This window comes from Pleurodeles waltl, chromosome 6 (genome assembly GCF_031143425.1).
Source record: "Pleurodeles waltl isolate 20211129_DDA chromosome 6, aPleWal1.hap1.20221129, whole genome shotgun sequence".
NCBI lineage: Eukaryota > Metazoa > Chordata > Amphibia > Caudata > Salamandridae > Pleurodeles > Pleurodeles waltl.
The window spans coordinates 1451499020-1451516557 of record NC_090445.1 but is presented as its reverse complement, the minus strand read 5'-3'; the positions used below and the strand labels follow the sequence as shown (position 1 = coordinate 1451516557).

At 42.3% G+C, this 17538-nt stretch overlaps 1 protein-coding gene across 1 annotated transcript in view; it reads left to right on the top strand.

Annotated features, from left to right (window-relative positions):
• LOC138300962 (neuropeptide Y receptor type 4-2-like) overlaps positions 1–11371 on the top strand; it is a 120218-nt gene extending 108847 nt beyond the window's left edge. The window contains exon 2 of the mRNA XM_069240902.1: positions 9544–11371. Coding sequence (XP_069097003.1) covers positions 9631–10713 — 1083 coding nt within the window. The 5' untranslated portion in view covers positions 9544–9630 and the 3' untranslated portion in view covers positions 10714–11371. The remainder of the gene's footprint in view (positions 1–9543) is intronic.
• Positions 11372–17538: the final 6167 nt, after the last annotated feature.

Sequence of the window (17538 nt, the reverse complement as noted above, 5' to 3'; positions counted from 1 at the left end):
CACTATACCCAAAATCCCCCACAATGCAAAGTCCACTTTTGACCAACAATCTAAAATAGAACAAACTTTGTATAATGCAATATTAAAACTTTTGCAATCCGTCATTAAGTAGGAGGAGGCCCTATTACTAGTAGGCATTCGAGGTATAAGCTACTTACACCTCATCTATGTCCCCTGAGAATCCTGGTATATGACACAGTAGAAAAATGAGAAAAGTACACACAGGATTAGGATGGGAGCGTGCGTCTCACTCCAAACCGTAACAGTTCAGTCTGAGTACTCAGGTATTAGCAGTGGCATAAATCAGGTCAGCAAGTCAGTTGTTTGAGGAGTCAAACTAGGATATAGTGCCATACTTGCATATGAGTGAGAGTCGGATTCTTAACTAGCCTAAGAGCTAGGAGACAAGGCACGGTTATTTGGACTTACAGAAATCATTGTTTCAAGTATGGCCCTCCTACACTCTAAGGCCTGTTGGGGAGAGGGCCTTTGATATAGCCTTGCTCGGCAGGTGCCTTCTGGATCAGAGTGGTGGACCTCGCTTCTTCCTTGGGCATTGGTCAGAGGGAGGAGGCCGTCAATGATTGGGATAGTTGTGTTCCAGCCAGCCTCACATCGCATGGGGAGAGTCAAAGAAAGTGATCTTTTGACAGTGTACTACTTTTAATCGGGCAGGGACATGCACAGTCATAGAGCGTGGTGGTGCACCAGAGGGAGGGCGTCTAGAGGGTATGCGGTGTGAATAAATAGGGGAGAGAGTCCTTTTAGTGCTTCCATCGAGCAGAACCAGACTTCAATGAATTGCATGGGATTGGAACACTCCATTTCCTCCGGTACACTAATAATTTGTACGTTGTCTGCCCTGTCATGGAGGAAGGTCAACTGGTTTTGAAGATCCAAGATAGCATCTGAGTGGGATTCTTGCACTGGGGTGAGTGACGATAGTGCCACCTCCACTGCAGAGACTTTTTCCTGAGAGTTTGTAATGATCATCACGCAGGAGGCTCAATTCAGCTGACAGAATGTCAATGCAATGTTCTATGGCCACTCTAGAGTCTTTGATTTATTGAAGTATTACATCTAGATTATCCAAGGCAGGTGGCAAGTGCATGGGCGGAATGCAATCAGCAAAAGTGGAAGCTAAGCTACAACCTGTGGGGCTGTTAGAACGCTTTGAGCCATGCTGAGACGTCGGTTTATTTGATTTTGTGCGCCCCATGATGATGTGCACAGCACTATATTGCTCGCCACAAGTTGGTTCACGTAGCCGATGCGGTACACTCTATCTGCACCTATAGATTCGAGAGGCAAGGCAGGTGGCTCCCGCCGCGTCTCAAGGCACTCCCACCTAGGACAATTAGGCGCTCACATCTAACACATTTACAGGCAGTAGTATAGATGTATATGACTTGCTGAGCAGTCTGGAATTAAGGGATGCAACCATGCCACAGCACCGGAATATCAAAGGGCTAACAGTACTGTTATGCCTCAAATGGGGATCAGTCAAAGAGCTTGCCAGTGCCTGGTGGACACACTAGGTATGGGTTGTGTCCTGAGCATTGGTCACAACCAAGCAGTCCCATCATCTAGAATATGTGGGCAATAAGGCAGATGTGGTGCTGTACATGTTGCGGGGCTCAATTGTGCCTCAGGACAGTGACCTAATGTTGAGGATGTTATTTCAGGCAAGCCGTTAAATGTCCAATAAATTATGGTTCACCACATAGTGAGCCTTAGAGGAACACGTTGCCACCGTTATCTCCAACAGTATATTTAAGCGATGCCACGTCTGCTCCCAAATTGAGATGCACTGCTTTAGGTCAGGTCCTGCGGCGAACATACAGCCCGCAGTTCCCCAGAGCTCCGAGTGCGTGAGAAGTGGGCACCACTGCTGGACAGGCACCGTGGTGCCAGAGCACGTGGGACCCTCACTGATCGCCAGGCACCACAGAACCTGATATTGCCATCTTAGTGAGCAGCCACGGGCGGGTCCATCACAATCCCGTTGCGTCACAGCAGCCGCACCATAGCAGCGTCTAGCAGAAGGGAGAGGAAGAGGAGAAGAACCCCCACAGAGAGGTGGACCGTGAGGATCACACTGCGCCTGTAGAACTGCCGCACCAAAGTATGAGGAGGTCCAGGCCATCTTGCCTCATCAATCCCCAGGCAGCAGGCTGTAGTAATCCAGTCCCCCTCACTGGAGTTGGCTGGAATCAGCCAGCAACTTCCCCGAAATTTCAGTGCTCCCAGTGCGCTGCAAGATTAGTAGATGTGCTCTGGCACTCTCATAATAATAATGTTGAGAGCATTGTTGTCGGATTAATGTGGAGTTTGGGGCGCCTCGCCGGAGCTCAGAAATGTATGACCGCCATCTTCGAGGCTGGTAATGCCCTCCTAGCAGTACTCAAGCATGTTAAGGGCCAATGATATCAATTGAAGTTGAAAGACATGATCTGTATCAAAAACTGGGGGAGATAAGAGGTATTATAGAGGAGGGCTCATCCTCCTTACTAATGAAAGTACATAAAAAACCAGGACCCCTACTTGTACATGTCGGCTAACCTTCCCTTGGGACAAAAAGCTTTTGTCCCAAGGGAGGGTTATGATGAAACATGCCCCTTTGTGGGAAGGGTAAAGATGAAACTTGCCCCTTTGTGGCATGTTTCATCATTAGGTTCTTTCCGTTCCGCTGTGGAATGGGGCGTGATGCAACCTTTGGGATACACAAGAGCACTGTGTTGTATTTAATTCATCCTAATGATGGTAAGCACTATATAAATACGATGACAATACAATACAATACAAATGGACGATAGGAGTTGGAGGGGTTTCTAAAGTAAAGGTAAAAAAACCTGTTTGGTAGGAAAAGCTATGTTTTATTCTATTCTCGAGGCGGTATAATGAAAATAGAGGAAGAAAAAGTAGAAAGTAATCTTGGGTTTAATGACCCTACTTTCTTTAAAATTGGTTTATCTGTTTCTGCCATGCTTCACTGTGGCTTCATCAGAACCATGAGTCTCACTCCCTGAGACCACTGCTTATTTTATAAGTGCAAAGTGTTATTATATCACACACTATGCGTACACCTATTTGGTGTTTTGTTCCGCAGTGTCTGAAATACAGAAAAGGAGAATTAGCTTGGCCAAGTAGAGAGCACTTACTTAGGACTGTGCGCACCACAACATTAGCAGCTCACTTTAAAATACACCCTAGCGTAGTAATTGCCTGTGTACCTAAAAAACGTCCTCAGTGCTGCTTGAATGAGGAAAACAATGTAAGCACATTTAATGCACTTGTTGCACAAAACCCCTGTGATAGAACATCTATCTTGAACATGCACACTTATAGTAAAAACTGTGTTTTATTCTGTCCTCCAGGTGAAATGATTAAAATAGGGGAAGAAAAAGTAGAAGGTAATCTCGGGTTTAATGGCCCTCTTTTCTTTAAACTCTGTTTACATGTTTCTACTACCTTTCTTGTGGCTTTCATCAAGACCATGAGTCTCACTCCCCGAAACCACTCCTTATTTCATAACCCCAAAGTATTATTACATCACAAATTCTTCATGCAAATAGTAAAAACATACACCAACTTGACATTTTGTTTCACAATATCTGAAATATATAAAAGGAGAATTAGCTTGCCCATGTGGATTACACTGTGCACACCGCAACATTGAATATTATCATTCAAGCCCTCAAAGTGTGTATTCAACTTAAAATCCCAGGCCCAGATTTACAAGCAGCCTGCGTTACCAATGCATCACTTTTTTTGACGCATTGGTGGCATAGGCTGCTGACCCATATCTAGAAGGCCACACAAAGCCACTTTGCGTGGCTTTACATGGCCTTGTAGATATGGAGTAAGGCAATGCAGCGCAAGTCACTGGTTTGCCTTACTTTGCATTGGTGAGGCACTTCCATGGGTGGTGCGTGGGTGTTCCCATGCAACACCCATGGGTTTTGATGCATTACCAGATTTACAAGGTTTTGTAAACCTCGGAATGCATAAACCCCTACGTCACCTCCTGCATTTTGCACCACACATAGAAAGAGGAAAACGCCTCTTGGGGCTGTTTTTCTGCAGGAATGTGCCTCTTCCTGCACAAAAACAATAATCCCCCGCAATGCAGGCACCCTTGAAGCATGGTGCAAGGGTGCCTGCGTTGGTGTTTGGCAACAATTTGTGCACCAGTGCTGGGGAAATGGACAGGAATGCACCATATCTGGTAGATACAGCGAATTCCTACCCTCTTGTTTTGACACAGGGCAGCGGAGCAAGAAGGTTTGTGATGCTGTCTTGCACCAAAACATTGTAAATCGGGCCTCCAGTGTTGTTCTTTCTATAATGGTATCCTTTTGTAATAGCAAGTGGGAACTTAGGCCCTGATTTATACTTTTTGACGCAAACTTACCACCGGCTGGCCATTCCTCGATGCCTGGGATAGTGCAGGTTTGCGTCAAAAAGTTTTCCGCCGGCTAGCACCATTTCTGGATGCCAGCTGGGCGTCAGATTTAAGGAATTATGCTAGCCGGCAGTAAGGCCCGATTAGCGTCAAAATAAATTATGCTAACCGGGTTGGGGAGGCGTAGGGGAAACAGGAGGTTGTGCATCAAAGAATGGCGCTAGTCAGGTTAGAGTCTGAAAAATAACGTAACTTGAATAGTGTAATTTTTTGATGCACAACTCCATGGACATGACTCCTGTCTCAGTAAAGACAGGAGTCATGCCCCCTGGAGCAATGGCCATGCCCAGGGAATTTATGTCCCCCGGGCATGGCTATTGGGCACAATATATAAAAAAAAGAAAAACGTACCTGTACTTACTTGGGATGGGTCCCCCCATCCTTAGGTGTCCTCCAGGTGTGGGTGGGGGGTGAGTAGGGGTGTTCCTGGGTGCTGGGAAGGGCACCTGGTGGCTGTTTCCATGGCCTCTGACCATGGAAAATGGCCCAAACTTCCCCTAATGCCTGCCCTGACCCCGGTGTTAAATAATGGCACTAAACAGGCTTAGTGCCATTATTTAATGCCTTCCTCCTCCCGTGGTTGATTTTTGCACGGGAGGATAAATAAGGGGAATGGAATCTCTGCTGGGCCAACAGATAACGGCTTGCCTACAGGAGCAGACTTGCAGTTGTAGGAAAGCTAATTTTGGTATCTTTCTTCTGTGCTTTAAGAGCACTGGGCATGCGCGTAATATGTGAGTTCCTGACTATTGTTTTTACGCACATAGGCAACAGCTTAAAGTTGTCAGCCGACTCTGCCAAGAGGGGGGGTGAGATCTTTTGTTTTGGACTGTCCAAAAATTAACAACATAGACTGATGCTTTAACGTGGGTGAGAAATGGGTTGTTTAGTAAGCTTGGGGTTAAAAGTGCTGATATGAGGAGATGATAGTCCATGCGTGAGGTTTAACCGCTAATATGTTTTTAACTTGCAGCTGTGACAGGGCTTTGGCTGAAATGTTACTTAGCCGATAGAAGTATGCTCTTCCCATGGCGAGGGCTAGGCATCTCTTAATCTCAGAGTGAAGATTGACGTCAACAAATACGCTCCCCATGATTTATTTAGGATTTTGCTCATCTGAGACTTAATTTTATGCTAGCACATGTTGCTCATGAAGCCTTTTTTAGAGGCATAAAGGGTCCAACATAACTTTATGAACGCATTCATTCTTTGCAGTTCCTGGTTTACTAGGTCAAATGCCAGCCGCACTTGAGCTTGGGAGACCGACCTTGGCAGTCGGAAGCTGTATTTGTAAATATTTGTTTGGAGAAGGTTTAATAAGGCCACCTCTTTTCTGTGGGTGATTTCCAGGCCATATGAAACTGCCTTGCAGAAACCGTGCTGCCATTACTGTAAATAGATGTTGATATGAAGGGCAGCGCAGCTTCTTATGCAGCTGACTGAATCCAAAGGTTAGGTTGCATTCAAGTGCTGCTTTAAGGCCAGATGGCACTCTGTCACAAATCCAAGGTACTTATAGGAAGTTACAACATCAATGTGACTGCCATGCACGAACCAACTGGGAGATTTTCTCTTTGGGTCAGCCAGGCGAATCATATTTGTCTTTCCTAAGGTTCAACTCAAGGACCTTGCTACTTGATGTACTCAACCAATGCTTTGATTGACCTATGTAGGCAGATGGGTGTCTAACCTAATATGACTACGTCATCAGCATATTACAGGTGACCTATTGTATCTGTTGCCAATCTCTCTGGTTGTGCCAGGTGTTGATCAGGGTCGGCCAAATAAAGATTAAACAATCAGGGGGCCAAGACACATCAGTGCAAAGGATGTTCTTTGTTTGGATCTTAGATGTAACCCTGCTGCCGGTACCTACTTTAACTTGTACATACCCAAGTGTTACCGGACAGGGCAATGAATGAGTTTAACAGTTTCTAAGGAAGCCTCCATTCTGCAATTTTGTCCAGAGACAGGCACAGGACCTCTGTAAATGGATGATTTGGGGTCGACAAAGCTTGTAAACGGTCGACCAATTTATTGTATTGCCTTTTCAGCTAGGATGGTATGTACCGACAGGTTTTTTATTGTCCTTATGCTGGGAAAAGGCGTCACCGTCCTTTATGTATCCTAACCTGCTAACGTAGGTAGCTACAGCTGACACCAAATGTTCACAAGGATTTTTATTTCTCTTTTGAATTATCTCATAGGTTGATCACAGTCAGTAATGGATCACCTGGGCTAACTCAAAGTTAGGGTTTGCCATGGGTAGAGTTCCATCACCTCGTTACAATTGTTTTCTTTCTGGTTCAGGTTGAAACAACCACTTTTTGACTTTGGGCTGAGTATGTAAAGTAGAAAATAAAGACAATTTTACCCGCTAAATAAAATACCAACTGAAGCATAGAGACATTAGACAGTATTTGTAAGTTAATAGATACTCCTGAGATCAGTGGTGCCTTCTGGGTATCCTACAGGGATCTCGGGGGGAATGGAATCTAGTAAGGGTATCGGAGGTCAACAGACCTAAGCCAATTGGTAAACATGGTGTACACAAAGACGTAAATATGAATACTCTTGTAAAATCCAGAAGGTTCTTATAGGTGATGATGAGCAAAGGAGTGAGGGGACATTTCCAACATGCTAGTTTGCAGCTCATGACAAGTTGCACGCATCTAAAGCAGATCAGGGGTTGTTGGGTGGACACCAACTCAAACTAGACTGTTTTTTAGAGGTTCTGCTTAAAGATGTGTAGAAGAGCACCAACAAGCAGTAGTTTTTTGACGTAATGGAGAGGTTTTCGGATTTTTGCCTCTCCTGCTTTGGTAGGCTTTGCCTGTCACTTCTTGGGTGGCCACCTAATAGCCTGTCAGAGTCTTCTGCTGCGCCAGACCTAGGTTAGGTTCTTTGTTACGGGGCACTGCACTCCACATATGGACTAAGCTTGGGGCTCTGTGCATAGCACGTAGGCCAGTGGATAAACATGCAGATTACTGTGAGAAGACACGAATGGAAAAATATATAATTCTAATGAGCTGTGTTCTCATATTTCAAACACGAAGAAAGTTAATGATGCAGCAAAAGCAAATGTATGTACATGGCACAATTTTCTTCTGTACGTGTAGGCAGACTCATCTCTCCTCTGCTGTAAGAGAAGTTATTCGGTGCAATCTCTAAGCTGAAGGGTTCTGCCTGTTGAAAGTACTATGGGGCATATTTATACCTCCATTTGTGCCGAATTTGCATCATTTTTTTGACACAAATTTGGTGCAAAACTAACTCCATATTTATATTTTGATGTTAGACCCATCTAACATCAAAATATTGGAGTTTGCACCTTTTTTTAGATGCATGAACCTACCTTGTGTCAATAAGATGCAAGGTAGGCATCCCATCTAAAAAATGGTGCTAATCCTATAGCCCATATTTATCCCCCATGCTAAAATGACGCACGGGTTGGAGGAGAGGCTAAATAGTGAGGCAAAGCTTGCTTTGCACCATTATTTAACACCTTGGTCAGACCAGGCATTAGGGGACCTGTGGACCCAATTCCATGGTTAACCACCATAGAGAGCGTCCACAAGTGCCCTGCTCAAGCCCCAGGAACACCCCAACCCACACCAGAGGGACACTGGAGGATGGGGACCCCATCCCAGGTAAGTAGGGTAAGTATAGGTAAGTATTTTTAAATTAAAGTGCCATCGGGGCCCAAGTTGGGGTCCCCTGCATGGCACAGGGTGCAATGGCCATGCCCAGGGTACACTGGTCCCCTGTGCTGGTCATTGGAGTGGTGGGCATGACTCCTGTCTTTTCCAAGACAGGAGTCATGTTTTATGGATGGTTTGGGGTCAGAAAATGACGCTAGACTGGTTAGAGGCATTTTTTTTTTGCCTCTAACCAGTCTTACGTCATTTTTTAGTGCAAAACCCCCTTCTCCCATACCACCACTCCCACCTAGCTAATGTCATTTTGTTTACGCTAGCCAACCCTTTGTGCTGGCTTGCACCATTCCATAAATATGGTGCCGGCTGGCGCTCAGGAACGGTGCAAGCCGGTGCTAAACTTTTTGAAGCAAAACTGTATTATTGCAGTTTTGCATCAAAAAGTATGAATATGCCCCACTATGCCATGTAAAAGTCATCGTCTCTGAAATATACTAGTCAAGGAAAACTGATTGTTACTGATCCACGAATGCCATTCTACCACAACGTTCTAGACATATAAAAATAAAAACACACTGCTGTCCTGTACTAAAAATGATGCAGCTTCTCTACTATGAACTATATGCTGGGAGCAGGTAGCTCTAGAAAGCCAATGTAGTAACCTGATAAAAATAGTTAAAACATTATACAATAGCAAAAGCTACACACAAAACTGTACTTCACAGATATACATGTTACTTTGTCACAACAAAAGAGTGATACAAGAAAACCGGGGCGCTGAATCTTTCTCACTACATTTCAGTACATGCAGAATACTTCTAGCCCTGTGAAAAGTCCAGGGGTAGAATTCAATACATTTCACTAATGCTATTGCATGAGCACTTTGTGCTGATATTTCCAGAACACATAGATTTCATTGCTGCAATTTAGACCGACATTTGAACCAACCAAATGGGGAAAAATGTTTTTTTTAATTGGTCTTTCATTAATGCCATTTTTCCACTGTTAATGGATTCCAGTAATGGTACACAATTGCACAAAAGCTACTAATCCAATCAAAAAAGTCAGTGCAAAAAGTGCACCATAACTAGTGCAAAATATGCATTTTAATGAGAACCTTATGGTATAAATGCAAACAGCCTGCTATTTATTTTCTCTTCTTTCGCTATTCTACAGTCAATACATACGTTTATGCTTGCATAAAGCTCTAAATATCTGACACCGCGAATCTGATAAAGGTTTTAAACATTTGAAGAACATTAACAAGAGCCATTTCAATAGATATGCTTTGTTATTTTAGTAAGGTTATTCAATACATAGATTTTGAAAGCAATGCCAACACCTGCTTTCGTTTTTAACTTTTATTGACATACATCATTACTTCTCTCTAATCTGCATTATATGTATTTTTTCCAACAGGCCTTCATGCTGGAGAATTTGAGTAACAGCCAAATGTGGTCTTCTCTCTAAAGCCGGATTCCATCTGAAGTCCGTTTCAACTCCAACATGAACGGCACAACTTTGGCAATATTCTACAAAAACCATGCCTTCAACCTCACATCACCTTTTCAGGACCAGTGTGAAAATTCCACAGATATCACTTCGTTTTTGGGCACTTCCTACAGCTTGCTTACCATTATAGGGCTTTTAGGAAACTTATGCTTGATTTGTGTCATAGCCCGACAAAAAGAAAAGTCCAACGTGACCAATACACTCATTGCCAATTTGGCCTTCTCTGATATTATTGTGTGTCTCTTTTGCTTGCCGGCAACCGTGGTGTCCATCATCAAGAAGCACTGGCTCTTTGGAGAAGGACTATGCAAGCTGACAAATTTTCTCCAGTGTGCCTCGGTGACTGTGTCAACCCTATCCCTAATACTTATTGCCTTGGAACGACATCAATTGATAATAAACCCAACTGGGTGGAAACCCAACATTACTCAGGCCTATATTGCAATCGCCATGATTTGGATTGCGGCAGGACTCCTTTCCTTGCCCTTTATAACCTATTCAATCCTGAACACTGAACTGCACAGGAAGTTCTCGTTTGCTGTTGAATCCTCTGCTGGAAAAGGGGCATGCATGGAACATTGGCCTTCAGTTCAGCATAGATTAATTTACACAACCTTCATGTTTGTCTTCCAGTATTGTGTACCTCTCTTTTTCATCTTTTTGTGTTACCTCCGCATATATTTGCGTCTGCGGAGAAGGAAAGATTTGTTTGAGAGAAGTGAGTACAACAGTAGGATGTCCCACATCAAGAGAGTCAATGTTATGCTTGCTGCTATGGTTGCTGCATTTGCTCTTTGCTGGCTTCCATTCTATGTCTTTAATACCATTTACGAGTGGAATCACGAGGCAATTGCAGTGTGCCACCATGATCTGATCTTCTCACTTTGTCACCTGATGGCAATGATGTCTACATTTGTCAATCCCATTATCTATGGATTTTTAAACAACAATTTCAAGAAGGAAGTCAAATCGCTCATTCAAAACTGCAAGAGGAACTCGTCAGCCTCAATCGAGTGTGAGCATTACCCTTTATCGACAATGCAGAGTGAGGTCTCCAAAGGATCCATGAAGATGTAAGAGGTAACACTGCCCAGCATAAGTTCTTTTGAGACCTCATGCATAGAGTTATTTTTACTGGCACACTCATGCCACAATGACACCCAAACTGAAAGAACCCAATGTCTTAACACAGTTGAAATTCATTGGAGAAGGAAGTTTGATGAACGAAGTTATAAAAAACATACAAATGCGTCAATTCCCATCTGCAATTAACAAAAGACAGATCTGGTGGTCTGATACTCTTTGAAGCTGTTTTGTGACTCTGAACATGGTGTCATAAACTCAGAAATGTCAATTTCTGCCACTCATTTCTTAAAAATGAATCTTGTGTAATTTAAAATGTCTGTGATGTTGTGACTCCTTGGTGTGTAAATGGTGTATCCTGTAGGATGTCTGAAATGATACTGAGGGATTATGTCATTTCTCAAGTATTGTTTGAAGTAAAAGTAGAAGTGCATTTTGTACGTTCTCATGAACTGGGCTGATTTCACTGTGTCTTCAGTTATGAACAATGTGGGCGGATGGGATTTTGCCATCCATAGCTTCAACTGATGCAAGTTTATTGGTCCCTTATACGGCTGTGCTCTTGTTGAAACTAACTATTAGACAAATCGCGTGAGGGTAGGCTAGAATTAAGACTGTAAGACCTTTGGACAATAAAGTAACTGTAACGGTTTCCGGGTAATTTTGATAGAGGGATGCCTTCTGCCTTATTTTAATCAACCAATTGATGGTGCTTCTCTTTGCAACAAGAAGAGTTCCTTGATTTGCATTTCAACAAGGAACATATTACCATGACTGAGAGCAGAAAAAGGATCTAAGGAAACCAGGTACAGTTTTCTCATTTACAATTACACGCTCACTTTGTACATAGGACACATCACAAACCGAAAGTCTGTAGGGGCTAATGGAATATGTTCTATTATTAACTGACTCAGTGCTGACCATATTATCGACTTGGGAAGAATACAAGGCTGAGAACGGACTTCTACAATGCAAAACAGCAACCTGAAAACTTGCAAACAGATCTTTTTCATTTAAATTTACTCACAGAGATATCTTACTATGTCATGCATCTGTAACTCCTTGATGTGCTAGCATACGTCTTTGGAAGAATACACTGCTATATTCTGAAAATCGTACATGGCTTAAAGTAGAAAAAACTCAAAACTGCTAACAGAAGATGCACCAGCAATGCTTGATAAGTGCTTGACACTGTGACATCATTAGCATTGTAATCAGGATTTAGCTTGTGTGTGTGTTTGGGGGAATAACAATGACTGAAATACATACCCTTTTCTTGTTAACCTCATTAGTGCGGGTGTCGGCCACTAGCCAACAGCCACACTACCTCCCTGATGCGGATCGGGATCAGTGGCCGACACAAGGGAGGGGGTTAAAAAATACCCCGGGAGACACGGAAGATCTTCCGTGTCTCCCCCTGGCCTCCCACCCGCCCCTTTGTGATGTCTGACATCACTGTTTGTTTTCTCCATTGGAGCAGGAAGTAGGGAAAACAGCCCCAAACGGCCTTCCTGACATTCGGGAAGGCCTCGTTTGAAAGGGGATACTCTCCCCTTTCAAACGAGTCCTTCCTGAACAGGTTTCCTGGCCCTGGATCTCAGCACAGCTGCGATCAAGGGCCAGAAACCCCCCACTAGACACACAGCTGGGATTTCACTTGGGGGGGGGGTCGTCCCCCCTCGGCAAATATGCCAACCCGCCCTCAGGGTCATTTTTTTTTTTTTTTTAAGGTAGGTTTACCCCTGGGGGCGCGATTGTGCCCGATCGCACCCCCAGGGGTTAAAAAAAAAAAAAAAAAAAAAAAAGAAATTGACAGGGGGTCGCCCATGAGCAGGGTGACCCCTATGAGGGCAATAATTTATTTTAAATAGTTGTATGGTTTCCCTGGGGGCCACTATGGCCCCCAAGGAAACCATACAGCTACTAAAAAAAGTATATATATATATATATATATATATATATATATATATATATATATATATATACATATATAGATATAGAGATAGAGATAAATAAATAGATCTATCTATATTGATGTGTACATATATATATATTTAGATCTATATATATGTATATATATATATGTGTATATATATATATGTATATATATATACATATATATATTGATAGATATAGAAAATATATTTATCACTTTTGTCAATGCGTGTGTGGTTTCCCTGAGGGCTGCAATCAGTCCCCAGGACAACAGGACCCACATATAAAAGTGATATATATATATATATATATATATGTATATATATATATATATTCGCCACCAGTTGTCTTGCACTTGCAGCTTGTGTCTTCAAAGCAATACTTCAAATCTGTATTTTAAGTAAATAGCTGAGTGCATTAGTAAAGTCAGCCATTACCTGCGCTATAATACAAATGAAATGTATGTCCGGGGGGTCTATGGAGAGATGAAGGGCACTTATGCTGGGTGGTAGTGAGGGAATCCAAGTAGGAGGTCATGGGAGTGGTTGCACCAATAATGATTATTGGCCTGGGTGCTAGAGGTGCTAAAGACTGCGACGATTGGTATGTGACAAGGTGAAGTAATAATGTGTCTTTTTTGAGTGTCTTGAAATAACATTCTGATTGAGGGAAGGAGTGAAGGTAAGGTGACCTCTACTGTTGTACTTATCACACACACACACACACACCAGCAATTTTGTGTCTGTCTACGTAGGCTAGTGTTATAGAGCAACAGTTTAGCCAGTAGAAGAGATGGCATCTTGTTGGATGACTGCTGCTCTAGCCCTCACTCGGGTTATAGAGGACAGCTCTGACGTAGGATCAGAGACTGAGACAGCAGATACTGAGACAGCATCTGAGGGATAGGACAATGGCGCAGACTCTGGGAGTGATTTTCCAGTAGGAGGAGTCCCATTCGAAAACTCCTCTCCCATTGATTATTAGGGAGGTGATGAGGACATTCCTGCTGTCCCTTCGCAGGCACAGTCTGTGCAGCGGGACAATAGCGGGTTAGCCTAACCCAGAGAGCAGGTGCACGTGGCGGCAAGCACAGAGAAAGTGGTCTCTTGGGAGCTCCCCAATTTAGTTCAGCTCTAAATTCCACCGCCCAAATCGTATTGTGGAGACATCAAAATTATCTATCATAAAACAACCTGGTTTTGTAAGGCAGGCACCTCCGTTTTGGGTCCTAGGCTCGGCGGTCTTATAGGGAAACATGCCAAACCCACACATTTCTGAAAACTAGACATCTGGGGGAGTCCACAGAGGTGTGACTTGTGTGGATTCACCTTAGTTTCCTTATCCAGAATACCCTGCAAAGGTGAAATGTTGAATAAAAACTAAATTTTGTTTTGCATTTTTGTCACATAAACTACAGGGATATGCTGGGATCCACACAATTCCAACCACCCAGTGTTTCCCCACCTGTTCTGATAAAAACACTACCCCACTTGACTGCCTGTACCTAGTACCTGTGTCAGGAATGGATTAACATTGACCGTTGTGTAATCTATTCCTGTCGGGGCACTAGGCCTACCCACACAAGTGAGGTGCCATTTTTAGTGGGAAACTTAGGGGAATGCTGAGTGGAAGTACATTTGTGGCTCCTCTCAGATTCCAGAACTTTGCAGCACCAAAATCTGAGGGAAAAGTGTTTTTTTGCCAAATGTTGAGGTTTGCAAAGGATTCTGGGTAACAAAACCTGGTGTGAGCCCCACATGTCACCCCATCCTGGATTCCCCCAGGTGTCTAGTTTTTAAACATGCACAGGTTTGGTAGGTTTCCCTATGTGCCGGCTGAGCTAGAGGACAAAATCCACAGCTAGGCACTTTCCAAAAAACAGATTTCAATGTAAAAATGTGATGTGTTCATGTTGTGTTTCTTGTTGCGGGCACTAGGGCTACCCACACAAGTGAGGTATCATTTTTAGCAGAAGACTTAGAGGAACACAGAATAGTAGAACAAGTGTTATTACACCTTGTCTTTCTCTACATTTTTTCCTTCCAAATGTAAAACAGTGTGCAAAAAAGACGTCTATTTGAGAAATGCCCTGTAATTCACATGCTAGTATGGGCACCCCAGAATTCAGAGATGTGCACATAACCACTGATTCTCAACACCATATCTTGTGCCCATTTTGGAAATACAAAGTTTTCCTCAATACCTATTTTTCCGTATTTATATTTCACCAAATAAATTTCTGTACACTCGGTATACAATGAAAACCCATTGCAAGGTGTAGCTCCTTTATTGGCTCTGGGTACCGAGGGTTCTTGATGAACCTATAAGCCCTATATATTCCCACAACCAGAAGAGTCCAGCAGGTGTAACGGTATACTACATTTGAAAATATGACATCTCACGAAAAAGTTACAGAGTAAAACATGGAGAAACATGTCTGTTTTTGTTCACCTCAATTTCAATATTTTGTTTATTTCAGCTGTTATTTTCGGTAGGAAAACCTGTAGGATTTACACAAATGACCCCTTACTAAATTCAGAATGTTGTCTACTTTTCAGAAATGTTTAGCTGTCCTGGATCCAGCACTGGTTTCACACCCATTTCTGTCACTAACTGGAAGGAGGCTAAAAGCACAAAACATAGTAAAAATGGGGAATGTCCAAGTAAAATGCCACAATTGTGTTGAAAATGTGGTTTTCTGATTCAAGTCTGCCTGTTCCTGAAATCTGGGAAGATTGTGATGGTGATTGTTGATGCCATTTTCAGGAACAAACACATGCCTTCTTCTGCAGCCCATTTTTCCAATTTTTCTGAGAAAAAAACAAACATTTTAGCTGTTTTTTGGCAAATTTCTTGGTCTCTTCCAGGGGAACCCACAAACTCTGGGTACCTTTAGAATCCCTAGGATTTTGGACAAAAAGGACGCAACTTTGGCATGGATAGCTTATGTGGAGTGATTCAATCTCCATGTAAGCATATCATATTGCCTCATTGCATTTAAGTGTCAATGGTGATCATTCCAAACCTTGTCCAAAGAGACTTGGTTCTGTTCTGACCCAAAATGTTTGATTTTACCTTAACAAAACCTTGATGAATTTTCAGGCTGTGACACCTAGTTTATCCATACTCAGGACATAATGGATACATTTACTGCCATATGTTGCTAGTTTATCCATCATAAGAAGATGACCTACATTTTCTCTAATTTTAGGTCGTGTAGTTCTACTGTGATAAGGATAAGAAAATACTCCATAAAAGCCCCTTAAAATAAAAGGCTACGGTATTTGTCAGGTACATAAGATCATGGCCCAACTGCAGAGGGGTAAGACTTTCAATGACAGGATCCTCCACTTTAATTATTCAGATATGAAGTTTATTGTTTCAAGTTGCTCAATTAAGCATTGTTGAAAGAATTTATAACTTAGCACAAACGTTTAGGGGCTCCTAACAGGCCACATCACAGCATATGGTCAGACATCAATGCAGGTTCATCAAAGCAAGACCTTTTATGGTCCAAGATGTCTTGAATATATCTGTGGACACTTGAACATTGTAATTCCAAATGTCTGAAAAGATTCTTTCATGGATAAAGCATGGAGTACACAAGCAATCTATCTACTCATAATAGAAGAGGTCCTTGACTCTTTCTGTGCTACCTGGTAGAGCTGAAACCTATGAACTTATTTGTTCATCTTTTAGTTGACCCATGAGACGTATTGTACAGAGAAGCACTCATTGGTAGGCTTGTAAATACATGTTATTTACATACAAGGCAAGATGTCCATATATATGCTTAACAGGTTCCCCATTCAGTTTGTAATCTTTGACTTTAATGTACTTTGACTACAGAGTTCCATGGCATTTGGGGGATTGTTTGTAGCAAATTGCACTTGTGGATCTGGGTATTTTGTCCTGGTAATCTATTATTGTCCCCTTTTAATATACATTAGAAAGACTTGAATAAAGTCTAGCTTAAGGGAACACAAAGATACTCTGTGAAGTCTGTGTCCTTCAGGGCCTATATAAAGTGAATACCATGACATGAGCTGTATTCAAGTATGAACGCAGTGAGTTTAAAGTTTATCACCTTTAGCTATCCCAGCAGAAGACTTAGTTAAAGCATCTGTGCCTTAGTGCTTATTGTTATTGATTTTCTTTTGCTTCACTTTAGGGAGTATGTTAAATGCTTTAATATATGAGCCCAAGCTGTATAAATGTGGTTTTCGTACATTTGATGGTTTCCTGCTTTTATGATGCAGTCAAAGTTTTTATGCTAATCTTACCTAAAGTATGTTGTGTATTACTTATGGTTTTGACAACTGTGTATTATTGTTTTGTGACCAATCAATAAAAAATGTTTAAATAATATTCAGTACCTCCCTCTGCCTTGCACACAAGTGCTGTTACACTCTTAATAATGATTTGCCACTGACTTCATCTGTATGGTATATTAGAAGAAAGGTTGAACTACATGAGTGCATTTTGAATATTGGTTTAATGGTCAGCCTCAAGACATACCCTGTATATATGTCAATTCCTTAGTGGTTATGCTCCACCTATCTAGCTGCAGCTACAGGTTCTGGAATCTAGCATCAACTTAAGATATGTAGCAGTAGGGAACTGTATGGACAGGAAAGACAACATAGACAGCCCTTCTTAATCCACTTAACACTAAAAACAGGCAAACTTCCCACCACCAACTACACTCAAAACAGCAATGCACAAGGATGTACATATCACAAAAAGCAAAAATTCTGCAACAGGATTAAAACATCAAAGCGATGCCCATTATGCCTCTAAAATAACTCTCTCATCTTCATTAGACTCTTTTGACTGTTCTCTTACTCTACATCATTTCCATGTCCTCGGCCTCATGCCCAACAA